At 48.0% G+C, this 27688-nt stretch overlaps 1 protein-coding gene across 7 annotated transcripts in view; it reads left to right on the top strand.

Annotated features, from left to right (window-relative positions):
• ZNF395 (zinc finger protein 395) overlaps positions 1 to 27688 on the top strand; it is a 44927-nt gene that overhangs the window by 6358 nt on the left and 10881 nt on the right. For 2 of the 7 annotated variants that reach the window (XM_059697560.1, XM_059697558.1), the window contains exons 2-4: positions 22269 to 22539; positions 24433 to 24665; positions 26829 to 26938. In XM_059697560.1, the coding sequence (XP_059553543.1) occupies positions 22282 to 22539; positions 24433 to 24665; positions 26829 to 26938 (601 nt within the window). In that variant the 5' untranslated portion in view covers positions 22269 to 22281. Of the gene's footprint in view, positions 1 to 8537; positions 8629 to 19868; positions 19892 to 22268; positions 22540 to 24432; positions 24666 to 26828; positions 26939 to 27688 lie in introns of those variants that run through there. The other 5 variants (XM_059697556.1, XM_059697559.1, XM_059697555.1 and 2 more) reach the window with 5 other exon arrangements.

The following is a 27688-nucleotide window of genomic DNA, read 5'->3' as shown; positions in this document are numbered from 1 at the left end:
AGCCTGGCTTCAGGGCTTCTGGCTGAGCGGCTCTCCCGCTATGGGAGCATACTGACCACCAGGGGGCAGCTCCTGCGTTGAGTATCTTCCCCCTGGTGGTCAGTGCACATCATAGTGACTGGTCATTTCACCATTCGGTCGATTTGCATATTACTTTTTTATTATATGGGATATAATAGGATATTATGGGCATTAAAAATAATGGTTAGGAATAATTTTAAAGTAACATGGACAAGTTTCTGTTAAAACTTAAAGTGCATCTGCACTATGATTTCAAATATTAAAGAAACAAAAGTATATAGAAAATGACTGGGAGGAAATTACTAATTTTAATACTGAAAGAATACTGGTTGCTTCTTGAAGGATCAAGTTGAGTGACACTCTTTCTTTTTTTTTTTTTTTTTTTTCTTAAAATATATTTTATTGATTTTTTACAGAGAGGAAGGGAGAGAGATAGAGAGCTAGAAACATCGATGAGAGAGAAACATCCATCAGCTGCCTCCTGCACATCTCCCACTGGGGATGTGCCCGCAACCCAGGTACATGCCCCTGACCGGAATCGAACCTGGGACCCTTCAGTCCGCAGGCCGACGCTCTATCCACTGAGCCAAACCGGTTTCGGCGACACTCTTTCTTGACATTTAAAATTTATTATTTGTGTTTTTATAATGTATGTGTATCACAGTGGAAGAAACAGTACCATATATATCCCTACTAATAAAAGAGAAAAATGGTAATTGGCGTACGACGATACCCTTTTCATTGGCTAATCAGGGCTATATGCAAATTAACTGCCAACTATGATTGGCAGTTAACTGCCAACAAGATGGCGGTTAATTTGCATATGTAGGCACAATGCAGGGAGGCAAAAGGGAAAGCAGGAAGAAGCCCCCTGCCACTGACAGTGATCAGAAACCCAGGGGGGAGCTAAGAGCTGGGGGGCAGGGCAAAGGCGGACCTGGGGCCGCCTTTGCCCTGCCCCCCAGCCATGATTGGAGAATCAGGCGCCTGTGCCGCCCTGGCCAGTGATAGCAGGAAGTAGGGGTGGAGCCAGCGATGAGAGCTGGGCACGATTGAAGCTGGCAGTCCCGGGAGCTAGGGGTCCCTTGCCTGGGCCTAAAGCGGAGCCCACGATCGCGGGGCCGCTGCAGCTGCGGGTCCCCGCTGCCCGGGCCAGACGCCTAGGCCAGAGGCGTTAGGCCTGGGCAGGGGCGGAGCCTGCAACCGCGGGGAGCTGGGGGTCCCCTGCCCAGGCCTGACACCTCTGCCGGGGGCCTCAGGCCTGGTCAAGGGGCCGATCCGGTGATTGGTCATCGGAGGGTGATGAGGGTCAACTCCTCTGGCCGAGGCATCAGGCCTGGGCGGGGCCTGAGCCGGGGATTGGGGGGATATGATGGTCCCCTTGCCCAGGCCTGAAGCCTGGGTCAGAGGCGTCAGGCTTGGGTGGGGGGTGGAGCAAGCGATCAGAGGGAGATGGGGGTCCCCTGCCCAGGCATGATTCCTGGGCCAGAGGCCTCAGGCCTGGGCGGGGGCCAGAGCCAGTGATCGGGGGGAGATGGGGGTCCCCTGTCCAAGCCTGACACCTCTGGCGGAGGCATCAGGCCTGGGCTGGGGGCAGAACCAGTGATGGGGGGAAATGAGGGTCCCCTGCCCTCTGTCAGAGGCGTCAGGCCTGGGCAAGGGGCCGATCCTGCGATTGGAGGGTGATGGGGGTCAACGCCTGAGGGCTCCCAGTATGTGAGAGGGGGCAGGCTGGGCTGAGGGACACTCCCCGCCCCCCCCCACACACACCCAGTGCACGAATTTCGTGCACCGGGCCCCTAGTTTTATTTAAATACACTTTGCCCTAACTGGTTTGGCTCAGTGGATGGAGCGTCGGCCTGCGGACTCAAGGGTCCCAGGTTCGATTCTGGTCAAGGGCATGTACCTTGGTTGTGGGCACATCCCCAGTAGGGAGTGTGCAGGAAGCAGCTGATCGATGTTTCTCTCTCATCGATGTTTCTAACTCTCTATCCCTCTCCCTTCCTCTCTGTAAAAAATCAATAAAATATATTAAATAAATAAATAAATAAATACACTTTATTTTTTAGAGCAATTTTAGATTCACAGCAAAATTAAAAGGAAGATTTTCCATAAAACCCCCTGCACCCACGCATGTAGAGACAGCTTCCCACATTACCAACATCCCCCACCAGAGTGACATTTGTTACAATCGATGAACCAACATTGACACATCACTATCACTTTACCTCCATAGTTTACATTAGGGTTCACTCTTGGTGTTATATATTCTGAGTTTGGACAAATATCTATATATGTAAAAGCCTAAGCAACCATTACGACCAGAATGACCAGTCAACCAGTCACAATGACGTGCATTGACCACCAGGGGGCAGGCGCTCAATGCAGGAGCTGCCCCCTGGTGGTTAGTGTGCTCCCACAGCCAACCTCCTACGGCGCCTCCCCGGGGCCTTGATGGGGGGGAGGCTGGCCAGCCAACCTCCTGCGGTCCCTCCCTCTGGCCTGCTGGCCCCCTGATAGGCCTCAATCGCCGGCCAGGCCGAGGGATCCCACCCATGCACGAATTTGTGCACCAGGCCTCTAGTATGAAATAAAATGTATCCACCATTTTAGTATCCCACTAGAGGCCCGGTGCACAGATTTGTGTACCGGTGGGGTTCCTTGGCCTGGCCTGCACCCTCTCATAATCTGGGACCCCTCGGGGGATGTCAGATAGCTGTTTTTGGCCCAATCCCCGCAGGCCCGATCCCTGCAGGCCTATCCAGACAGGAGGGAGCCTGATCCCTGCAGGCCCCATCCAGACAGGAGGGAGCCTGATCCTGTGCGTTGAGCGTCTGTCCCCTGGTGGTCAGTGTGCGTCATAGCGACCAGTCAACCGGTCGTTCGGTTGCTTAGGCTTTAATATATATAGATGGAGTGCTTTCACTGCCCTAAAAACCTCTGTGCTCTGCCTGTTCATGCCAACATCACCCCAAACCCCTAGCAACCACTGACCTTTTTTACTGTCTGGACAGTTTTGCTTTTCCACAGTGTTACATAGTTGGGATTACAGAGTATGCAGCCTTTTCAGTTTGGCTTCTTTCACTTAGTAATACGCATTTAAGCTTCCTTCGTTGCTTCTCATGGCTTTTTTAGTGCTGAATAATATTCCGTTGCCTGTATGTACTGCAGTTTATCCTAAATTTACCTACTAAAGGACATCTTGGTTACTTCCAAGTTTTTGCAATTATGAATAAAGCTACTATGAACATCTGGGTGCAGGTTTTTGCGTGGACATAAGTTTCCAAATTTTTGAGTAAATACCAGCAAGTGCTGTTGCTGGATTATATGGTAAGAGTATGTCTAGTTTTATAAGAAACTGCCAAACTGTCTTCCGAAGAGGCTGTACCATTTTGTGTTCCTACCAACAGTGAATGAGAGTTTCTGGTGCTTCACATCCTCACCAGCATTTGGTGGTGTCAGTGTTCTGGATTTTGGTCATCCTAACAGGTGTTTAGTGGTATCTTCTTTTAATTTGCATTTCCCTAATGACATGTGATGACATCTTTTCATGTACTTTTTTTTTTTTTTTTGCCATCTGTAGGTCTTCTTTGGTGAGGTGTCTGTTAAGGTCTTTGGCCAATTTTTTAATCAAGTTGTTTGTTTTCTTATTATCGTTTTAAGAGTTCTTTGTATATTATGGCTAATAGTCCTTCACCAGCTGTATCTTTTGCACATATTTTCTCCTAGTCTGGTTTGTCTTTTCTTTCTCTTGAACACTGCTATTTTAAAAACATTTTGTTGTTCAAGGACAGGATGGGGAAAAGTAGATGGTTCATTCAGTGACATACCTTGAGTACCTACCTGCTTTGTTTTTTTGTTTTTAAATATATTTTTTAAATGACTTCAGAGAGGAAGGGAGTAGGAGAGAGAGAGAGAAACATCAGTGATGAGAGAGAATCACTGATCGGCTGCCTCCTGCACGCCCCACACTGGGGATCAAGCTCGCATTCCAGGCATGTACCTTGACTGAGAATCAAACAGTGACCTCCTGGTTCATAAGTTAATTCTCAACCACTGAGCCACGGCTGCTGGGCTGTCCCTACCTGCTTTGTGTCACACACCGGATGAGGCACTGGAGTCACAAAATAAGACAGTTCTTGACCTGAAATTGATAATCAAATTGAAAGGGGCAGACCCACAGGTGAACAGACAGGCACGGTGTAACCCTGGTAGCACTCCACACATGCTGAGAAGGGGCAGATCATGAGGGGAAAAAGTTTTGAGATAGTTTTATGTTTGTGAGATTAATGTGAGCCCTCAGTGGGAGGAGGCGTTTACAAGTTGAATCCAGTTCTCAACTGGATCAGGAATTCATCCATCCATCCAATCAAGGGATCTAGTTTTAATAACCTCTGCTGGTCATGTGACATTTGGACCCCCTGGGGGCCATGATTTAAAAGAAACACGAACCAGCAAGACTATCCACAGGAAGGCGACCGGGCTGGTGTAGAATCAGGAATGACTGGAGTGTACTCATGGGGTGGGCATGTGATCGAGCTTTCAAGTATTTCCATGGTCATCAAGCATAGGAAAGGGTAGACTTGCTCATGTCTGCTCCTGCTGTTGGAATTTGACCGATGGATAGAACAATGGTTTGATCCTCTATAGCTTCAGATTCCTCATCTGTAGAATGATGACACTGAAGTTGATGAGCTTTAAGGTTCCTTTGAACTCCAACGACTAGGAGTGCCGGGAGCCGGTCCATCCTTGCTGTTTCAAGGGACCTGGCATATATGGCATACGGTTCTTAATATGTTTGCTCACCTTCTTGGCGCTGTGTTTTAACCAAGGTCACCTCTCCGAGAAAGGTTGAATCCCCAGGTAGGGATTTTCCCCTGAAGTTAGGGAGGGAATAAAACCCCTCAACTAAGTGCCAGGCGGGTAATTAATCCCTTTAACTACGAACAATCATGCTTAAACTACATAATCTTTTCTCCCTGGAATGGAGATAAGAAACGCCCTAACCTTTGTAATAGAGATTGATAGGATTGAATCAACTGGTATAAATACAGTTGTAACAAGACAGAAACACTCAGAACTCAGAACACAGAACTAAGGACACAAGGCTTGGAAGACAGGACCAAGAGAGACAGAGCCTAGGCACAGAACCTACACAGAACGTTCTCTAGAGACAGAAGAACTTCGCTGGCGAGAGCATGCCGGAGGATCCTGGAGAGGGACTGGCCTCGGAGCCTAGAGACAGAGCATAGCGGGAGAACATGGCAAGGGATCCTGGACTGAACCTGACTACAGAGATTGGCAGGAGAACCTGACTGGAACCTGGACACTGAACCTGACTGGAGAGCCTGGACAGAACCTGGCTGGAGAACCTAGCGAGGGAACATGGCTACAGAACCTCGCTGGAAATCCGAAGCAGAACCTCTCTGGAGATCCGGGCTAGAGATCCTGGCTAGGTTGCTGATCAACTGAACGCTGTCTCCGTGCCCTTCCTTCTTCGCCGACTCCGTCCACACCTTTGGGGACCCCTGGACCTGCTGGGGTTTGACCCCGGCATAGGAGGGCAGGTTTCAGTTCAATGTGAAACAGCGTTTTCCAGCTGACAGAGCTGCCCAGCAATGGAAATGTTTGCCCATAGAAGAGTGAACTTCTCATTATTGGAGGAATCCAAGTTGGGTTGAATGATATTGAGTAAAAATACTGTAGAAGAGAAGGACACGAATTAGGCCGACCTCCAAAATCCTTTCCAATCTTTAGGGTCAGGTCATTAGGTGATTTGTCACAGCTGAATGGGAATATGGATGAGGGGCTCTAGCTGTAGTTGCATAGTATCTGAGTCAATAGCATCATGTCAGTTCTTTTAAAAATGTTTATAAATGGGTCCCAGCATTCTCGAGAGACCCTTCTACAGTCACTTTCGAGAACTATTCCAAGACGGGGCAGGACTCAGTTTGTGGGCACAGGGCTGCTGAAAATGGAATTTGGTCTTTAGGAAAGCGAAAAGGTTGGGGCTTGGGTAGAAATGGAAAATAATAATAAATAAAATAGATGGATACATTAAAGACTAATATTGTGTGTATCGGCCAGTTCTGGCAGGAAAATGAATGAACCAAGGTGGGGCCCTTCAATTGAATGATGGGTGCTCTGCTTGGCTTTTGGGGACCTGGGAGTGCCCTTGACCATCTCCTTTCAATGTCCAACACCACAGATTTATATCACCAGGCATAGCCCTGTAAATGCCATCCTGATACCTGGGAAGAGACCGAGCCTTAGGATTGCTCTGTAGGTTTAGTGACAAAGAGGAAAAGAGATGGATACATTTAAAGGAACTTTTTGTGTGGGATTTCCCAGTGTGTGTGTGTGTGTGTGTGTGTATGTGCATGTATATACTTTATATCAGACAATAAATTTGTGGTTTAAGCTAAAAATTTTTCATTTTTATTATTTATAGCTTACATGTAGAACATTTGATTAGTTTAATATTGCCTAAAGTTTACTGAAATTTATGGTTGATTTAGAACCCACCCTGATTATTTAACATGTTTAGATTTCCTTCCTTGTATTTTTGGATTACCTTTTTTGCTGGTGCGGGCACTGCCAGGGCAAAATCACATAGCAAATATTTCTTAGAGAGCTCTGCAGAGAGAATAGAGGCTTATCTCAGCTTCGGAGAGCATCACAAGATGATTTCTGTCTCCACGTGATCCAGGCTCACACTTTAGCATTTGAAAAAAAATCAGTATTTGGCAAGAAAGTGCTCTCTGTTCACATGGAGTAAAGTAGTTTTGGGGTGCACAGCTTAGGGAGTGACAGGTTTAGAGGCATATAAAAATACAGGCAGGACTTGGTCATTTAGAACTTAAGTTGGAAACCTGTGCCTTGGTGACAAAGGGCCCAGTTTTCCTTTATCTCAGTATCATTGGGGCCCCACACAGTGTATGGCACATCAGCTCTGCTTGTGGAATTGCTATGAATTGGATCCCTGGGCCACATAGAGTGGATATGGGAAAATCGTACACTACCCTGTGCTTTAAAAATATTTTTTAAAGCAAAATACAATGAGGAATAATAACAGTTCTCAGCCCGTTTTGTCCTTTGAGTATTGGGAAGTCATGAAAACACTTTTCGGAAAAACAACCACACTCGGGCGGCTGTTTTTCAAAGTGCAGGGGGGATGAGAAGCTCCCTCTCCTCTTTCTATTTTTCTTCTGCTGCTGAAAATGAATTGCTCCTGGTGCGCCGTTCTTAAATTCATGTGTCCTCTATCCATTTTAATCTTGTTATCTATTTTTATGGCCACTGTCGCCATGGTGCTCTGTGCTCTTTACATAGCATAACAGGGATTTCAGAAGTCTGATAGGGCAGCTCAAAGTTCTGCTGCAGCTGGCAGAGAAACAGCGTTTCAGTAGCTCTATTTTTTTTTTTTTAAATTGGGGTATAATTTGCATACAGTGGAATGCTCAGATCTTAAGTGTGCTGGTTAATCAGTTTTGACAAATGCATTTCGAGACAGAACATTTTCATCACTCCAGAAATGTTCCTTGTGACTATTTCTAGATTACCCCCCCTCCCCCCACACACACCCCATCAGAAGGACCACAGCTCTGATTTCTATCACCTCAGGTTAGTTTTGCCAATTAGGTTCTTAAGATTCAAATTTTGTTTTTCTGGGGACTTGATACAGAGTGCTTTGAAGAGATGGAGGGAGTGTGTGTGCTTAAAAATCAGTATCCTATGCCCTGGCCGGTTTGCTTAGTGGTTAGAGCATCGGCCTGTGGACCTAACGGCTGTGGGTTCGATCCCCAGCCTTAGGCAGGGTCCATGGGGGAGGCAACCAATCGATATGTCTCTCTCATATAGCTGTTTCTCTCTCCCTCTCCCTCCCCTTCTCCCCCTTCCTCCCTTCCTTCCACTCTTTCTAAAAATCAAGGGGAAAAGTATGTTCCGGTGAGGATTAACAACAAAAACAACAAAAAATCAGTACCCTATATGGTTCGGTAGTCCTGGTGAGTCAGGAATATTTTGGAGCCTGTCTAATGGGGTATTCAAATTTTTCTCAGTGTCCACAGGATCCAGATTAATGTGAGGAACAAGTGTGATTGGGCGAGGGCTGCCATTATTGGCGTGTGTGTGTGAGTGTGTGTGTGTGTGTGTGTGTGTGTGTGTGTGAGTGTGTGTGTGTTTGTTGTGTTGGAGAGCTGGAATCCTCAGCCAGAGAATTGGAATGATTCCTAGGACATCCCCTTGGATTACCCAGAAGCCCCCAACACACTTTCTCCCTTTTCCCTGCCTCTTCCTTGAACTAGCACATAAGTTACAGAGTTGGGCTTGTCATATTGAAACAAGATCCGTGTTGCAAAGCCTGCATGCTTTGCACTGCTGAGCTGTCAGCCTCCTGGGGAAGCATGTGCCCCAGACATATTACTGAAATGTATTGGACAGGGTCAGTTTCTTTTTTTAAAGTTAAATGACATTTTGTTACACAGCGAGTAAATGAACAAACACCTTCTTCACAGGAAAACAAGGCAAACCTTCCGGAGCAAACGGAATCTTCCTTGACAACCACTCCTCATCCAGCCCTTCCCCAGAGGTCAGCCGCTGTTTCAGGTTTGCTGGTATTTTTCAAATGCTTTACATACTTGCAGTTATACCCATGGAGCTTTAAAAAAGAGACGTGCTTTGCACGGCGCGTCCTGTCCCCCCCGCCCCGCCCCGCCCCACAGGGGCACCTCTTGGTGATTGCTTCGGACCCTTAGGTAGGTCTTCTTGATTCTGGGTAACTCCTTTCTTGGAACCAGAAGGCGACACTGTTGTTCAGCCTTCCTCCAACTCAGCGGTTCTCAACCTTCCTGGCGCCGCGACCCTTTAGTACAGCTCCTCATGTGGTGACCCCCAACCATAAAATTATTTTCGTGGCTACTTCATAACTGTCATTTTGCTTCTGTTATGAATCGTCATGTAAATATCTGATATGCAGGATGTATTTTCATTGTTACAAATTGAACATAATTAAAGCATAGTGATTAATCACAAAAACAATATGTAATTATGTATGTGTTTTCCGATGGTCTTAGGCGACCCCGTGAAAGGGTCGTCAAAGGGGTCGCAACCCACAGGTTGAGAACCGCTGCTCTAACTGGTGGACATGTAAGGTTATGTCTAAATCCTCTGCTGTTACAAATGTTACAGTCAACTTGGCTGCACTTGCCTCTTGGGAACACAGGTGAGTGTTTCTCTTGAGTAGACACCGAGAAAGGGGAGTTGCTGTGTCGTAGGGCACTTGAATTTTAAATCCTAATGAAGACAGACGCATGGCAAGGTGAGTGCCTCGCTTAGACTTCATGTAGGCCAGGCCACACTGGAAGCATGCTCAGAATGAAGCAATTGTTTCCTAAGGCTAGTGCAGGATTTAGCGTGTGCTAGGTGTGTGCCCTCCCCCCCAGGAGTTAGCACTGGTGGCCTAGAAGGGTTGGGCCCCATAGTTACTTCTGTCTGGTCCCTCGGAGGACTTTGGCCTGCATGTTGGTTGTGGTTGCGTGCAGAGGGATTGCAGGGTGGACGGGCAGCCCGTTGTGGACTGCGTGGTAAATTCTAAGCCCAGTTCACTCCCTAGCCGGAGACCTTCAACACATCTGCGTTCCCTCTCTGTGCCGCTGTAGAATTCGGGGTGCCTTACCCTTCAGTGCTCAAGCCCAGGGCGAGGTGTTGGGGAGCATTTTAGTGTTCTTAGAAATAAAAAAAAAATCTAAAACACTGTCGAATACTTGAACAGTTTCATTTGATGGGCAGATGGATAGCGTGTGTCTCTGGATTTACACTTCTTGGCATCATCTCTAGATCTCTGAGAACTCCTGGAAAACATAAAAATGCTTCGTATCAGGCCAAACACACGCCAAGGGAGGGCTTGGCTGTGCCCCTCTTGAAGGGCACGCGCTGCTGCCCCCGGTCACCGAGCCGGCGAGAGGCAGAACCCTCGTGCAGCCTTCGTGACTTCCCGTGCATTCCGTCTTCAGATCCCTCACACAGCTGCGAATGACGATAGTTCTGGATCTGACCCCTGGGGAACCCCAGCGTTGCATTCAAGCAATTGCCCAAACCCAGGCATGCGTTTATATTGCCTGCTTCTGGGGTACGGAGGCGAGAGTCTCCTCTTCTGGTCTCCCGAGGGTGTGAGCAGGCGCTCCCTCCTCTGTCATTTCAGGATTTGGTGACGGAGTTAGCGCCCCACCTTATCTCTCCCATTTGCTAGATTCTCACAGGACTCTGCTGGCCTGGATCTCTCTGGCGGCTCTGGCATGCCCTCCCCCTCCCACAGCCCATTTCGGTGACTGTTCTGTTTTTACAACTTACTTTTATGGTTTGGGCAGGCGTCCGGTGCTCCCAGGGTGGAGAGTGCTCTGATTTTACCGGGGTGGGCGGCAGTGTGCTGCTTTTCGTTTTCAGTACTTTTGCAGTGGTGCCGGACACAGTGATTGTCTGTTTGTTGGTTTTGGCCCCTGTGGCCAGATAGGATGGATAGGATGGCAGTCTGATCTACGGTGGCGTAGAGGTCCCTTTCCTGGATTCTGACCGTTGCCACAGAGCTCTTCGTGATTTCGATTTTTTTTTTTCCTTAAATGTATTGCACTGCCCTTGTCAGTGTTAAATTTTACTGGCTGGTTTCCCCTCCACTTACACAGAGTCTCCCCTGTAGTCATTCCTTAGGTTTGGCTCATCACTATGCAGAGTTTGGTGCCTTTTTTCTTGGTTTGTCTTTGGCTGACATTTATCGCGCGCTCTGTGCCCGGCACGGTGCCTAGTACCCGAGGGGCACTTTTTCATTCTTCCCCGGGGTCCTCTCTCCGAGGAGTCGACTCGCTAGGAAGAGGAGCTTGGTGGCTCTTACAAACCAAGGCACGGTTACAGGGAATCGCACGGCCTGGCGACACCCTCACGTTACCCGGTGGAGCAGGAGCTGCTGTCTTTCCCATTGTAGAGGCGGGGAAACTGAGGCACAGGGAGGTGAAGCAGTTGGCCCAAGGTCACATGATTGGGAAGTCAGGGCTCCTTGGCCGCCCTGAGATATTTGGGAAAGTGTGAGGTAAGAATAACCGTAGCCCTGCTCCTGGGGGAGCCCCCCGCTTGGTGCTTGGCTGTTGGATGCCCGTTTCATTTCCTTTCCGTGCCCAAACCACCACCGCCACATTGACCTCCGCGTGACTCACGTTTCTACTAACAAGGAGCCTTTAAGAGGTCATCAGTCTAGCTTCTTAGTTGATGCATCCATAATTTTCCTGTAGAATATAGAAGAAAGAGCATCATCTTTTGGAATCAGCCATATTTAAGCTCACTTCTGTCACTTTCTAGCTGTGTGGCCCTGGGAACATGACTCAGCCCCCCTAGGTCTCAGTTTCCTCATCTGCAAAATGAAGATGATGATGCTACTGTGAGGGATGACGTAGGATAAAAGTCTGAAATGCTTCGCCAGTGACTGGCACGTGCGTCTTTGATAAGCGGCAGGTGCTAGGACATCCCCAAAGGAACCAGGTCTCTGGGAGGCTGGGGATTGCATCGTCTCCTTGTCCGCTCGCTCTGTGGCCGTTCTAATGAGCAGTTAGATGTGGTTGTGTTGCTTGAGAACATGCCACTGCCTTTGTCCTCAGAAGATTCCAGTCTCCTGCTGGCCCTGAACTGTGTGCGTGCAGCCCGCCTGCCGGCCTGATGTGGGTGAGAGTCATGCGGAGCCACCTCCTCGACCGTCCTCGTGGCAGGCAGGGACTCACCAGCGCTGGGCAGCCATGGCCTGTGCGTCTTGGCCTATGAGCGCCTGTGTCATCCCTCCCATCTCTCAGACCGCAGGAGCGAGAGCCGTGGTCTCTGTGACGGAGCCACCGTTATTCTGTCACTTTGGCTTAGAACAGCCTCACCAGTGAGCGCGCTGATCAGAGCTGCCACCCTGGCCACTTAAGGAGAAACATCCGAGAGTGGACACCCCGATATCTTGAGCTCAGACAGGAGCAGCGTCTCGGTCAGTCTGTGTCCCCACCCCCGTTCCATCTTTGAACGCATCCTCGTCCCCACAATGACTGGGGCGCGGAGGTTCTCTAAGTGGCCTCCACAGAAGGGCACCTCCTTCGTGGGCTGTGCCTTAGGCGAGGCCCCCTCCCCGCTCCACGGGGCTCATTTTTCACTGTGTCTGTAAAAGACCTTCCTTTATGGGGTCTATAGTCTCTCTACTTTGGCTGATTTTGTCTCTTCTGGGGGAAATGTGTCTGCCTCCCTGCTCCTCCCAGTCACCCAGCAGATTTTTAAAAAATTCCTAACACATTTCCACTCGGTTAGCGTACGTCAGGCACTTCACACTTTCACATGCACATGGATCTAACTGGACGAGCTGAATCCTGAAAACCATCTTTCTGTGAGGCCCCGCTGTCCGATTGCTGGATGTTTGCATTTTCCTGAAGGAAGCGGATTCTGATTCATTCGTCTAATGCGAAAGCGCAAACATCTGGATGTCGCTCTGGAGGATAGTAAGTGCTTTTATCAGCAACTGCTGGAGGTAGGACCCAGGTGGGAGCTCAGTGAGGCCTGAGGCTCTTTAAGGGTCTGAGGCTTAGGCTTCTAAACTCTTCCGTTCCAGTTCATCAGCAGAGCCTGCCATGTGGGCTGAGTATCAGCAGATTTTTTAAAACGCCAGTGTTTGTGTTCCCTGGTGCTCTTTCTGGTGAGTTGGTGCAAAATTGTTTCCTGTGTGGGTCTGTACCGGTGTGGCCCGGGGCTGGATCCGGGACACCTGGAACCAGCACACCTGGAACAGCACACCCGGAACCAGGACCCGAGTCTGTAGCAGCACGAGAGGTCGGTCACAGAGGCTGGCCAGGCTCCGCCTCAGAGAGGTTTGACAACCCTGGGCAGGGCACCCAGGCTGAGATTTGGGCTCAGGAGAGAAGAACAGGATTGGGACGTGTCTGCTGGGGATGAAATGAGGAGCTAGGGCAGTGATGGCGAACCTTTTGAGCTCGGCGTGTCAGCATTTTGAAAAACCCTAACTTAACTCTGGTGCCGTGTCAGATACAGAAATTTTTTGATATTTGCAACCATAGTAAAACTAAGACTTATATTTTTGATATTTATTTTCTATATTTAAATGCCATTTAACAAAGAAAAATCAACCCAAAAAATGAGTTCGCGTGTCACCTCTGACATGCGTGTCATAGGTTCGCCGTCACTGAGCTAGGTCATGTGGGAGATGGGCGGCAGGTCCTGGCTCTGGGCTTGGTGTTGCACACACTCAGCCCTGAACCCCCGGGATTGGTTCGTCGTGGCCAGCAGGCCCCTCAATGGAATGCGTTGAGTTTCTCAGTTCCCTTATCTTGCTGCAAATCAGTTTTGCTGTGATTTTAATTAATGAGTGGCTCACCCATGGTAAACATCTTGGTTTCCTTTAGAATCAGTTGTTGTATTACTGGTTCTGGTCACATGTCCTTTACAACCTCAATTCCCAGGCGCCAGCCTGACAGTGGCTACCAAGCAGCCAGAGTGGCCCGTAGTGTGACTTAGCTCCCCAGATCTCCACCTAAGACAGGCGGGCGGGGCAGGGACACAGCGTGCTTTCCTTCCAAATGCTGGGCACTCTTCTCATTTTTCCCAGGTGGGGGTGGGACGTGGAGGCTCTGGGAGGGTGGCTGACTGTTGGGGTCACACAGGGGGAGGTGCCTGGCTGCTCTGTTCCTTCCCTGGAGATGCTCCCTCAGGGGGTCTGGGCTTCACTTCTCCCGCACAGGCTGGGGGTCATTCTGAGGGGCCGGTTTTAGTACTTTAGTGCCTTCCAGCCTCTCTTTCCTCTCAGCCCCGGCGCACCTGAGGGGTGAGAGGCATTCCCTTTGGTCCTGGGGAGAATGGTCCGATTGTAGGAGACGTCTCAGACCAGGTGCCGTCTTCCTTGAGTACCTGCCGCTCTGTGTCTCTGTCTTTTCATTACCTCTTGACTCCAGGAGATGGTGACGGAGTGAGGAGTGGCCCCCCACACCCCCATGGTAACGGAAAACGTGTACAGTTAATCGGGGAGTGGGAATAAAGGGGAAAGGTGGGTTAAACGTTGATCAGCAAAAGCCTGGTGACTTCCCTTCTGGCCAGGCAGATCTCCTCCCATTGTCCCACCCACCATCCTGGTCTTGGAACAAATTCTGGTTCCCAGCTCTTCTTTCAGGTTTTCAAATGTCATCCCAGCTACACATGCTTCTTATCTTGTGCCTGATGATTTCCAAGATTACAGCTTATTTACTATCCACTTACATGTGGGACGGAGGCTCCCGGGCGAGGCTCCCGGGCGAGGCTGGGATTCCTGAGGGGTCTCTGGGCACCTCTGGGCCCTTCCCTTACCTGCTTGTGTTTGCTGGCCAGCTGTCTCTCGTTGACCGATCTTTTCTGCACGAGTGTGGTTTCTCATTTTTACTTTTGGATCTCGCCCTCGTGGCCTGTCTCTCAGACCAGGTGACCTCTTTCTGGAGTACCTGCCGCTCTGTGTCGCTGTCTTGTTATTACCTGTTGACTCCAGCCAGGCAAGTCACCAGGTGGTTCTCACCCCTCCCCACCCCCATCCGCCCCTTACAAGCCCCACTGTCTGTTTATTCAGTGCCATCGGGGAATGCCATTATTCACGCAAAGGACTGTTGAGTTCCAAATACTTTCTCTATTTTAACCACTTAAATGAGAGGAGTGTAGGAAGCCAAGCCTGCATTTCTCTGCCTTCTCAAAGGAGTGAGAACATGGGAAGCCTTTTCCTTGTGTCTTAAGATTGGCCCCTTGGGCATCGTGGCCACAAAGTCTTCCCTTTTTGGCACGTGTGCCACTCAGGGCCTTAGGCTAATGGGCTCCTGGATTATTAGGCTTTTATTATTATCATCATTATTATTTTAAATATATTATTATTAGGCTTTTATTATTATCATCATTATTATTTTAAATATATTTTTATTGATTTCAGAGAGGAAGGGAGAAGGAGAGAGAGATAGAAACATCAGTGGTGAGAGAATCATGGATCGGCTGCCTCCTGCACGCCCCACACTGGGATTGAGCCCGAAACCCGGGCATGTGCCCTGACTGGGAATCGAATTGTGACCTCCTGGTTGATAGGTTGACGCTCAACCACTCAGCCACGGCAGATTGCTTGGCTTTTAAAATTCTCCTCTCCACGTTTTATATTTTTAGGAGAGTTCTTTGTTGCCAGCGTTTGCTTTGCTTTCCTATCACTACCTCGAGGAAACATTTCTTCCTTGCAGCGTTGTGAAGGTCAGATAAGGCAATGCCAAGGTGTCAGGGCCGTGCCTCCGGAGCCCTGGACCCTGCACCCCGGTCCGGAGCCCCTGCCCTGCTGCTGGGCCTCCACTTGTGGGGAAGAGGGAACAGGCCCAGGGAGCAGCCAGGAGAGCGGCCAGGGCCAGTGCTTGCCAGCTTCAGCAAACAGGTGACCTCCTCGAGAAACACCGGTTTTCTGAGCTGTAACATGGAGATTATACTGTCCGTCCACATTTTCTTGAGTTGCTGAGAGGTCAGGGCAAACAGGAAAGGTCCCCAATGTGTGCATTATAATGGGTGTAAACCCCAGTGCCATTCAAGCATTTACTCATGGGAGGTTTGAGTTAATGCGAGGGTCTCTTCTAAGCTTATGCTGAAAACTGCTCGAGAAAATTGTTAATTCTTTGAGGCTTGTGTTCCCAGAGATACTCAGCTCCTGGCTCCCTCCTTGCTGCAGCCTCTGGGTAAAATGCCGAGTCAGCAGTCGTCCGCCCCCTTCCCCGCCCCTCTCCCTCCCTTCTGGAACGCTCACATAGTTTTAGCACAGTGTAAATCAGGTTTGACCACCATGCACGCACGTACCCACACGTACACAGGGCATATGCACTCCCCCTCCCCCGGTGCATGTACAGAGCAGTGCCGGAAACCCCTCGGCCTCCCACAACACACGCCTGTGAGCTTGGTGTTGCCTGTGCCTGCTTCCTTATTTAGGATTCCCAACTTGCTGTTAAGGCACCACTCCCGTCTCAGTACTGGGTTGAAACACTAAAACTCTCCCCTTGCTTTTGATACCTGTCTTCATTTTAGGGCAAGCAGCGAGGATGACTTCTTAGAGCTCATTCTTTTTTGAATCTGGGGCTCTCTGGAATATCAGCTCCTTCACATCATACATCTGATGAGATGAGCAAGATGTGGCCTCTGCCCTCAACGGGCTTGCAGTGAGGAAGAGACAGTTTCCTAAGCCCCAGCGATGCACCGAGCCCTGTGCTAAGAATAGTCGTATGTAGTGCAGACGCGTGTATGCATGACAGAGCGCGGAACAGAGAGCCGCGCGTGGCCCTGGTGGTTTGGAAGCCGATGGGGAGCGAGGTGTGAAGGAAGGGGAAGTGTGCTGGTTCCTGGGCAGAGCTGTGAAACACACGCTCGTCCTGCCGGCAGTGCAAACAGAGCGGCCTCTGTCACTTGATTGAAGACTGTTGGGTGGTCGAACCCACAAAAGTAGTTGTTGATCGGGGTCGTTCATTATTTGCTGGAGAAAATTCGGTGTCACCAATCGATGACCTATTTCTATAGCCCATCTGCCGGAACAGGAAAATAGCACTGCTCTTCGGGCCCCTTATTTCTTCCTTCCATGATCCTGTCCCATCTGTTCCTCGCAGCAACGGGAAGGCTGGGTGCTCACTTAGAATCCCAGCCCGTGAATGGGAGGGGGGCAACCTGTGAGATCCCCGTCCATCCTGACACAGCCTATCACTTTAATTTTATGGGTAGTCTGAACTCTTACACATTGACCAGTGTAATCCAGTTTTTAAAAGCCTTCAGAAAAAGACAAGAATTTAAATGCTCTGAAAATCCAAATGGTTGTTCTCTGAATAGCTGATTTAGAAATGTTGGTATTGAATCAATCACTAACATGCTCAGTGCTGTGTACCTGACTCTAAAATGCACACCACACATTTTAGAAATGGTGTGGCTCAGTGGTTGCGCATCGACCTATGAACCAGGAGGTTACAGTTCGATTCCCGTTCAGGGCACATGCCCGGGTTGTGGGTTCAATCCCCAGTGTGAGGCATGCAGGAGGTAGCCGATCAATGGTTGTCTTCCATCATTGATGTTTCTATCTCTCTCTCCCTTTCTCTCCGAAACTAATAAAAATGTATTTCAAAAAATAAAAATGGTATAACAGGGACTGTTACATAACTTGAGAGATATAAAAGTTTTGGCTCATACCCTTGGCTACTCTTGGAGGGTTTTCTAGCCAAAGCCAGGCTGGGCAGAGCGTCCTCTGGGAAGAAAAGGTCAGTATATGCTCAGTGAAGTGAGTATTTTTTCACTTTTTCTGGAGAAGGCAGTCCAGGGAAAAAAAAGACTTGAGAACCACCAGGCGGCATTTGGGTGGTGATGCCGGGGTATGACACCTTGCTTCTGCCAAGTTCAGACGGTGACCTGCACTCTTAGAGGCCCTTAGACATATCTGCATATGTTGTAAATACGCTGCACATGCACTTGCATCTCTCAGAGATGGCCCCTGGCTAAGAGGTGCTGGAAAATATTTGGGAATCCTGATCTCCATTGAGTTGTGTTGTAAAAGAAGAGATGTTTATTGCTACATTTTAACCTTTGAATGAGCTTAGATTACAGGGGTGGGCAAACTTTTTGACTCAAGGGCCACAATGGGTTCTTAAACTGGACCGGAAGGCCGGAACAAAAGCATGGATGGAGTGTTTGTGTGAATATAAATTCAAAGTAAACATCATTACATAAAAGGGTACGGTCTTTTTTTTTTTTAGTTTTATTCATTTCAAACGGGCCGGATCCGGCCCGCGGGCTGTAGTTTGCCCACGGCTGACTTAGAACATCACACTGGAAAAAGTTTTTAGTTAAAACTTTACAAATTTTCTTTAAAAATATATATTTATTGGTTTCATAAATGGAATCAGGCAGAGGGAGATAGAAACATCAATGATGAGAGAGAATCAATGCCTACTGCACGCCGCCTACTGAGGATGGAGCCCACAACCCGGGCATGTGCCTTGTCTGGGAGTTGAATCATGACCTGTTACTTCATAGGTCGAAGCTCAACCCCTGAGCTACACCGGCTGGGCAAAACTTGACAGATTTTAAAGGAAAAACTGAGCACCTCTCTGATAAAAGTTTAAGGATCGGATGCAAAATATTAGCCAAAGAACTAAATACTCCAACTGGCATTCTGTGCAATGATTACCCAGTGGAGATCATGAATTAGAAAGCGGAGGTTCAGTATAGAACCTGAAACTTGGCAACGGGTTGCTGTCCCTCACCTTGATTCATAAATTAATGGTTCATTCGAGAGCTTGCAGGATTTAGCCAACGAGTCTTACTCCAAACTTAACTCTCCGTAACTAAAAAAGAAAAACCCAAATTATTAGTGATGTAATGAATCATTTTGACTTATGACCTGTGTCCTAGAAGTGCCACTGGGCGATGTCATGGCTTGCTGCAGTGTCCCTAGGTAGGAGAGAACAACCATTGTGGGGGAGAGGCCCGAGACATGTGGTTGTCCGGCAACAGTTACATGTCAAATAGCAATTTGCAACTCAGAACCACAGGGAAGGCTTGTTTTCCTCTCCTGTCTGTTCCAGTGATTTAACTGAGAGCAGATGTCCTCATTTAAGGGCCACTGGCACATCAGAGTCTGTTTCCTGAGCCTGGAAAGGGGCTAACCCCTTTTGGACATTGACCAAAATATGTATTCTAGTTAGCTCACCCCTCCTATTTGTGACAACGGAAGGGGTGAGAAGCACAGAGGCCCCAGGATCCCCTTAAGACTGTACACCAGCGGGACGTCCTTTTTAGCACCAGTTTGTTCCAATCAAGGAATTCCGTACGTCAGGAATGTAACATCAGAAAGTGAGATTTGGCTACGTGTCGAAACATTGGTATTGTTATCCTTTAAAGCAGTGGTTCTCAACCTTCCTGATGCCGCGACCCTTTAATACAGTTGCTCATGTTGTGGTGACCCCCAACCATAAAATTATTTTCGTTGCTACTTCATAACTGTAATGTTGCTACTGTTATGAATCGTAATGTAAATATCTGATACGCAGGATATATTTAGGCGGCCCCTGTGAAAGGGTCGTTCGACCCCCAAAGGGGTTGCGACCCACAGGTTGAGAACCGCTGCTTTAAAGGATGTTTCTTGATTTCTCTTGGCTGTACCAGATCACATGGCAAATTAGGGCATGGCTGGTTTGTATGGACCTTGGATTACTCCCGAGAAAGAAACCCATAGGGGACTGAATAGAAGCAGCGATCAGGGAAGAGAGGTTTGAAGAAGTCTCCAGATAGACGTGTGCTAGGAGGGAAGGTGGGACCCTTAATCCCAGGTATAAAGTAACAGGTGAGCCTGAAAAGTCACTCGAAGGTCCAGGGTTAACCTGGCTCCTCCACCCTGCTGCCCAGCTGACCTCCGTAGGTGCTCTCATCCACTTCTGAGCCGTCGAAGGGCTCTGTTATCTGTAGAGCTACGCCCATAATATAGAGAGTGTGCTGAGAAATACAGGAGAGGCAGTGAATCCCACTTGGCGATGCTGCCCAGCCTACGTTTAGTCTAGATTTGTATTTTTCACGTTCATGCTGCCAGTCACTCGTGTAAACCTGGCTAAAATCTTTTGAGACCGATTGCGTAATTTCTCTGCTCCCTCTCAGAGGGCAGTATGTGTATAAAGGTCTCCCCAAACCACTAAATGATTAACAGTGACTTGGACTGCTTAACAAGGTCAGACGAAAGCATTGACCTCTGTTTTGTAGGTAAGAGGCTAAGACGCCAGTGAAGAGATTTCTCAAGGAAAGAAATTGTACAAAGAAACTGAAGTAGAGACTTGCAGGATCAGAGGTTTTTTTTTTTCCTTCTTTTCTTTTTTTCTATTAAGGGTCACTGACAAAGGCGGGGAAAATACATGTAGGTAAAAAGCAACTTAATGGAGTGTTTTATTTTGAGAAATCCCACACCTCCTGGGATAATGGCAGGATTATGACCTTTGACCCCAGGTAGCATGGGTACAGCACCCCTCAAACCTCCCCAACCCCCTTCTGCTGGCTCCTAGTTGTGTAGCCTCAGCACTCTAAGCTATCTATTGCTCAGTCTCCCCATCAGAAATAAAAGGCCATTATGTTTATCTCAGATTGTTCTGAGGATTAAATTAGATACAATTTGTGAAAGCTAGTGCCTAGGAGGCACTCGACAAAGGCAGTTTCTCTTCCTTCTTTCTCTTCTGCTTTTAAAAATTAAGATGTGGGCATATGATCAACGAATAAAATAAAGCACATTTCAGTGGAATTTGGAGAAAGGCCAGAGAAGAGAGCAAACAGACGCGGGAACCAACCAGAAGCGGGCAGGTTCACCAGCTCGGCAAATCCCGCAGGCTGTGGAAGGTGTCAGTTCACAAACCAAATAAAGTATTTTTTACATGAACAAAAAAGAAAAGAAGGCTGATAAAAACATCGTCAGTCTGTTAGCCGAATATTTCAGGCTCCATCTGGAGACTGGAAGCCCAGGAATTTTGGAAATAGGACTTTTTCTTAATTTTCAGAGGTAGAAACCTCAAACTTCCTGTTGTGGAAAGTGGGGGCGGCTACTGGTTTTTTGGTCTAGAAAAGGTTGTTTCTTTTCTCTGGATGGATGCTGCCCTCTGATGTCTCTCAGCGGTACTGCGGCCTCACCTCTAGCTGTTGGTCCACGGAATTAAATGGAGAGTCAGAGGTTCTTTTTTTCTTTTTCTTTTTTAAATATATTTTATTGATTTTTTACAGAGAGGAAGGGAGAGGGATAGAGAGTTAGAAACATCGATCAGCTGCCTCCTGCACACTCCCTACTAAGGATATGCCCGCAACCAAGGTACATGCCCTTGACCGGAATCAAACCTGGGACCTTTCAGTCTGCAGGCTGATGCTCTATCCACTGAACCAAACCAGTTAGGACGAGTTAGAGATTCTTGTTTCTGGCTTGAGGCTTCAAGGATGAAGGGAGGTGAGTGGGTTGTAAAAACCGAGTTAGTTGGATGTACATTTTTTTGGCCAAAAATTTACTTCTCACATTCTTCTCCCTTTTCATTATAATAAAGCTTTCTGCCATAGTGTTGTTACCGGCTGTGAAGTCCCCAGACAGCTGAACCGGAGCTCCTTAGGGTGCTGGGACTCTGACCTTGTTCTTACCTCTTCTCTCCTTTCTGGGGAATTCCTGGTGGAGATACTATGCTCTCTGCTTCTAGCCCTAGAAGCTCTGAGTCAAAGACTTGTAAAACCCCCTTTTCTGTCACACTTAGCAGGTTGCGAAGAGCTTCTACAGCAGGGATGGGGAACCCTTCTTCTGCCAAGGGCCACTTGGATATTTATAACATCATTCTAGGGCAGTGGTTGGCAAACTGCGGCTCGCGAGCCACATGCGGCTCTTTGGCCCCTTGAGTGTGGCTCTTCCACAGAATACCGACTTCTGCGCATGGGCCATAAGTTTTAATCTCACTGTACATGCGTGCCCGCACGTGGTATTTTGTGGAAGAGCCACACTCAAGGGGCCAAAGAGCTGCATGTGGCTCGCGAGCCGCAGTTTGCCGACCACTGGGTATACCATCTAGGTTTGTATAAGTGCACACTGATGTTTGCAGAACGTATCCTCGTCGTTAAGCGGTATGTGACTGTATCAGATATCAGAACCTCACCTGGTGTGTGTGTGTGTGTGCTGAGGCTGAGCTCAGGATGCTGCCTGTGGGCAGAGCAGGTCAAACACCACAACACTGGCTACAGCCCCCAGGTATCATAATAAAGGGCTTGTTAAATTAACAGCGATGCATCTGCCTAGGAAGATACTCTGTGGTTTCTAAAAGGGTTTTTATCAGATAACATTGACTGATGCAGTTAAATCTATACAAGCTACTAAGTGAAAATGTAGTTTACCAAGCCATGGTCCCGTTTTTGTAGAAGTAAAAGCACGGAATGCTATATAGCGAAAGCAGGTGTCTCTGGGAGGCAGCTTCTTGAGTGTGTGTGTGTGTATGTTTGTGTGTGTGCGCGCACACACTTATAGTATTTTCTAAATGTCCTACGAGAAATGGGTATTCTGTAAAAAGAAAAATACTGTAAAAGTTACCATCAAACGTTTCATCCATTTTAATAGGCACTGACACTGCTGCTCTGTGTAGGGAGGGCGCGGACTGAAGCTTCCTGATTCCTCCAGGTGATGGCTAAACGGTTCTGTGTCCCCTCTGCCTCCCCAGGAAAGAGAGCAGCATGGCCAGTGTGCTGTCCCGGCGCCTCGGAAAACGGTCCCTCCTGGGAGCCCGGGTGTTGGGGCCGCCCGGGGCTGCCCCACCTTCGGAGCCGCAGGCGGAGCTGCTGGAGGGGGCGGCTGCCCAGCCCTTCTTCACCTCCAAGGACACGTCCTGTCAGGAGCAGCCCAAGGAAGTCCTCAAGGCTCCCAGCACCTCAGGCCTCCAGCAGATGGCCTTTCAACCTGGGCAAAAGGTAGGATGGTGCCTGAGTGGACAGGTGCCCGGCCTCCTCAGGCTTGTGGCCAGCAGGCCAGTGGTGCCCCGAGTGACAGGTGGGAACTCCCTGGGCATCGTTCTGCGTGCGTACGGACCTTTAGCTTGCCGCCCTGTGGGCCTGTGGGCAGCAGGCTTCTCGAGAGAATGAGCCGTCAGCAGCGGACCCAGGACTGCTCCCTGACTGACAGTGCTGCCTGGAGAAAAGGCTGGCGAGACCTGACACCTGATTTTCTGGGCTTAGACCTACTCAAAACCTCAGTTTCAAGCATGGCCAGAGCCCAGTTTTTCTTAACTTGTCTTGGTTTGCAACTTAACAAAACAAAGGGAAGAATCTCAGGCTTATGACAGATAAGGTTGTGTCTTCGAATTACTTTTAGAAGTTTTTAAGAGAGGAAGGTGTTCGTTTAGTCAGAATACTATTTGGTCTTTCTTTTCCAGTGTTTCTCCCCTTGTGTCAGGGCCTGTACCTGGTAGTATCACTAGATCCAGGTGCGTGGGCTTCTCTTTCATTGCCTTCTCCAGGGCCCATAAGTCGACTCTACCTCTTGTCTCCCTGCTGAGGCTTCTGTTTCCCACAGCTCGCTTCCCCAACTGCTCGGCAGCCCTGAGAGAAGACAGGCTACCTCTCCATCCCTACCATCCTGTCCCTAGGTAGACTAGAAGCCCCTGAAGGGCAAAATGCAAGGCGAGTAATTCAAGGCAATAGTTGTGAACCAGCAGATCTATAGGACTTTGGAGGCAATGCAGGGCAAGCATTCCGGAGGATGGGCACGGATTCCAAATTCATTTGATTGGAATTTAACTCATTGGAGAATTTAACTCATTTACATTTAAAGTAATGATGGGTAGGTAAGGACTTACCGTTGTTACTTTCTTTATTATATTCTGACTGTTTTGTAGTTCCTTTGTTCTTTCTTCCTCTTTTGCTGTCTTCCTCTGTGGTTTGTTGATTTTTTTTCAGAGTCATGCTTTGATTCTTTTTAATTTTTTGTGTATCATCTAGAGCAGCAGTTGCCAACCTTTCAGACCTCACGGGCCAGTGGTCCGTGTACCACCGGTTGGCGACTGCTGAACTAGAGGTTTTTTTTCTGGTTGCCACAAGGCTTACAGAAAACTGTTTTTTTTAAGATGATAACTTAAGTTTCAATGAATACAGATTGTAAGTTCAGAAGAAAAAAATCTCAGAAACTGACATGTTCACTTTCTCCATATAGAGCAGTTGTTGTCAACCTTTTTTTGGCCATGCCCCACCTAAGCACCTGTAAACCCCCCCCCCCCCCCTGTGACATATAATTCTTATTATTCAAATAGTGAACTATTCACCTGGAGGAAGCCTAAAAGGCCATTAACTTGGTCTAAACAAGCTTCCAAAGAACATGACATCCATGAAAGAGAAAAATGAAAGAACAAAAGGACAGTTGAAGTACCGAGGAAGAAATCACTAAGATATTGTTAAAAAAATAATAATAATATGAAGTGATATGATAAAATAGCAAATAAAGTTTCAAAACATATAATAGAGAACTGCAATGCATAAATAGGTCACAATATATATTTATATGATGTATATGAGGCCCCTAGAACCCTAAGACATGCAAAAAATTCACTGTTAATGACTCATTCTCGAATGGCCCCCCTTAAAAATCAAGTTGCTCCCCCTGTGGGGCGTGTGCCCCACGTTGGGAACCGCTGGGGTAGAAAGTTTATAAGGATCTGCTTTGGGAAGAACCAGTCCACTGGGGGCTCAGGTGGGAAGCAATACCTGGCAGCGTCTTGCTTAAATTACAGCCGAGTCGGGGACTTTGGTTGGTGTCAGGCGGATCCCAGGACTTGGGGCCTGTGGGGTAAGAACTATTAAGTGCTGACCCCGGTTGCTGCTTTTCTCTCCCACCAGGTGTATGTGTGGCACGGGGGGCAGGAGTGCACGGGACTGGTGGAGCAGCACAGTTGGGCAGAGGACAAGGTGACGGTCTGGCTGCTGGACCAGAAGTTACAGATCTGCTGCAAAGCGGAGGAGGTGTGGCTGGCCGAGCTGCAGGGCCCCGTTCCCCAGGGGCCACTTCCGGAGCAGGGAGCCCAGGCGCAAGCCTACAGGCCTGTCTCCAGGAACATTGACGTCCCCAAAAGGTTTGTGGGGGAGAACCGTGGCTCTGAAAATCATGTGGATGGGGAGGAATGGGGTTGTGGCATGTTTTGTGATGGGGGAGGAATGTGCAAGTCCTAGGTGTCCAGTTGTCAAGATATTGGACAAATGGGACGCAGAGAGAAGAGACGGCATCCCTTAGAAAAACCTGGAATGGTACCTGTTCTGCTATGCTTTTGGTTTGACTAAGGCCGTGGTCGGCAAACTGCGGCTCGCGAGCCACATGCGGCTCTTTGGCCCCTTGAGTGTGGCTCTTCCTAAGCCTTAGGAGTGCCCTAATTAAGTTAATAACAACGTACCTACCTATAGAGTTTAAGTTTAAAAAATTTGGCTCTCAAAAGAAATTTCAATCGTTGTACTGCTGATATGTGGCTCTGCTGACTAATGAGTTTGCCGACCACTGGACTAAGGGGTGGTTTTCCTCTCTTCATACTTAGATTCAAATTAGGTCTTAGTTTTTCACGATGAGAGACAGAAAAACGGCTTAGATCAGGAATCGGTGAACTTGTTCTGAGTGGGCCAGACAGTAAGTAGGGTAGGCTTTGTGGGCCACGTGGCCCCTGTCCGGAGACTCCGCTCTGCTGTGGTCGTGTGAGGGCAGCCACAGATAGGGAAACACACAGGCACGGCTGCACGCCAATAAAACTTTACTTGTGGACACTCAGATTTCGATTTTATCTAGTTTCCATGTGTCACATGTCAAGAAATAATACTCTTCTTTTGATTTATAAAACCATTAAAAAATTATAAAACCATTCTTAGCTTGGGAGCCATACAGAAGCAGGCGACAGGCCACATTTGATCCACAGCCCATAGATTGCTGACCCCTCGCTTAGACATTCAAAACCATTGATTTAAAAAAAAAATTTATTTTTCAATTACAGTATATGTTCAGTATTATTTTGTATTAGTTTCAGGTGTTCAACATAGTTCAAAACCACTAATGTTGAATGCAGTCTGTATGAATGTATATCTGGCTTTAGAATTTTATGATACCATTTTCCCCTGAGGGGGAATATATGTATAAATACCTCTCTCCTAGTTTCTGTTACATACTCTTTGTACATTGATCTTTTAAAATTAAAAAAGAAAGTCTGCCAGTGGAGATTGTCTTATATCCAGGATGTGCACACAGTTACGCCTCATTGCACCTCTTTCTGTGCTTGTCTATGGGCAATACTGCCATTGACAGTACACCCAGAGTATTGAGACCAGACCAGAGCAACAATATTTGTGATTGTGAATTCAGAGGAATGTTGGCAAAGAACTTGTTTTTCTACTGATGGAAATAAAAATACAAAGATCACGTATAACAAAGGGATGCTGATATGTTTAACATATTACTGGCCTTCGTTTAACTACTTCAAACCCAGTCACACATTTTGGTGGCTCTGCATTGTAAAGAAGGGATTATTACAGTCCTTTGAAATAGATGAGCTACCTACAAATGTATTTCAGACTAACTTTTCATGCCTTAGCATTAACTTATAGACAGCTCTAAATTTACTTCCACGTGATGTAACTTTATATGGATTTTTTTTTTAAAAAAATCGCATGTAAAATTTTATAGACCTCTGCTGTATAAAGCATTGAGATTTACTTTAGTGCTTCTGGTTCACTCGCTCATTGCTTATGTTCTAGGTTCTGTTGACATTCAGAAGCTAACAGAATTCCTCATCATTTTTCTTGGGGGAGGGGAAAGGGATTGGTTAGTGTAATTGTTTCCTCTTAAATTTAAGATGGGGAAAGAGAGGTAATTTTAGTGCTTTCGAATTCTAGTGGGCATTCTCTTTGTCCATGCTCTCTTTCATTGCTTTGACTCTCCTTCCTTCCCCCGAAAATACAGTTCTCTACTTTAAGCTGCGGAGTTAGTAAGGAAGTGAATCCAGGGGAGAGCATGGAGTTGCCTCCGGGTGTCAGCAGTGGGATGGGGACCGACCCCCTTAGAATGGGGTTGACTGATACTATAAACGTAATCCAGAATGAGCGTTTTCCATGAAGAATGAGGGGAGACCTTCGTGCTTTATTTAACGTACACGCTGGCTGATTGGAGTGGGGATGAGGAGGGGACAGCCCAGATAGGTAATATAATCACGTGGCCAGCAGTGCCAGCATGTAACCTCTGGCCCTCACCTGCTTGAATCCAGGAAGTCCGAGGCGGTGGAAATGGACGAGATGATGGCGGCCATGGTGCTGACGTCCCTGTCCTGCAGCCCGGTCGTGCAGAGTCCTCCTGGGGCCGAGGCCAACTTCTCTGGTGAGGAAGGGAGTCCGCGTGGGTTCTGGGTGTGGCAGAGACTCGTCACTCACATCCTCTGCTCTGAGCAGCTAATTGCCAAAGGACTGGCCTGGCATCAGGATTCCGGAGTCCCTTCTTTCTTATGTCCCAGACTGGCTGAGTGACACTGAGTTGGATGCTTCCGTTCTTTTTCCTCAGTTTCCTCCTCTGGGGAGAAGTTTCCTGGTGCATTGTGAAGATGATTGAGCACGGGGCTGAGCCACACTGGCCACTTGAGTAAGTTCTTCTATGGGAGTAAGTGAGTGAGGCACTTTGGTGGGGGCCTGAACCAGGCCCATAGAGGAATATTTGCTTCACAAAGGCAGGAACTTTCTAAAGGGTCCCCTAGTGGCCTCAGAAGATTCACGCCCCTGTTCCAAGTGCCTAAGTCAGCCTTGTAAATCAGCGTGGGCCTACCGGCCAAGGACCTAGAATAAACAAGCCGAAGTCTAAAGTAAATCTGATTGCTTCATGCAAAGCGATGGAAGGACTTCACAGCAAATTGACAGATTAAAGGGAAATTCTTCTGGTGCGACCCCCAAAATACACCATCAGTAATATGGGGGAGGAAGAAGGGTTGCTGGATATTAGTAGTTTGGCAAGACTGGTGGTGAACCTGAATGTTTCATTTGGAAAGTCGCTATGGGGCTGGCCTGACTTACTCCCAGGGAATAACTTCTTCATTGGTGAGATCTAACTGAAAATACAGAGTCAGCAGGAAAGTGGCCT

Source organism: Myotis daubentonii, chromosome 5 (genome assembly GCF_963259705.1).
Source record: "Myotis daubentonii chromosome 5, mMyoDau2.1, whole genome shotgun sequence".
Taxonomy (NCBI): domain Eukaryota; kingdom Metazoa; phylum Chordata; class Mammalia; order Chiroptera; family Vespertilionidae; genus Myotis; species Myotis daubentonii.
This window is presented reverse-complemented; position numbering and strand designations above follow the sequence as displayed.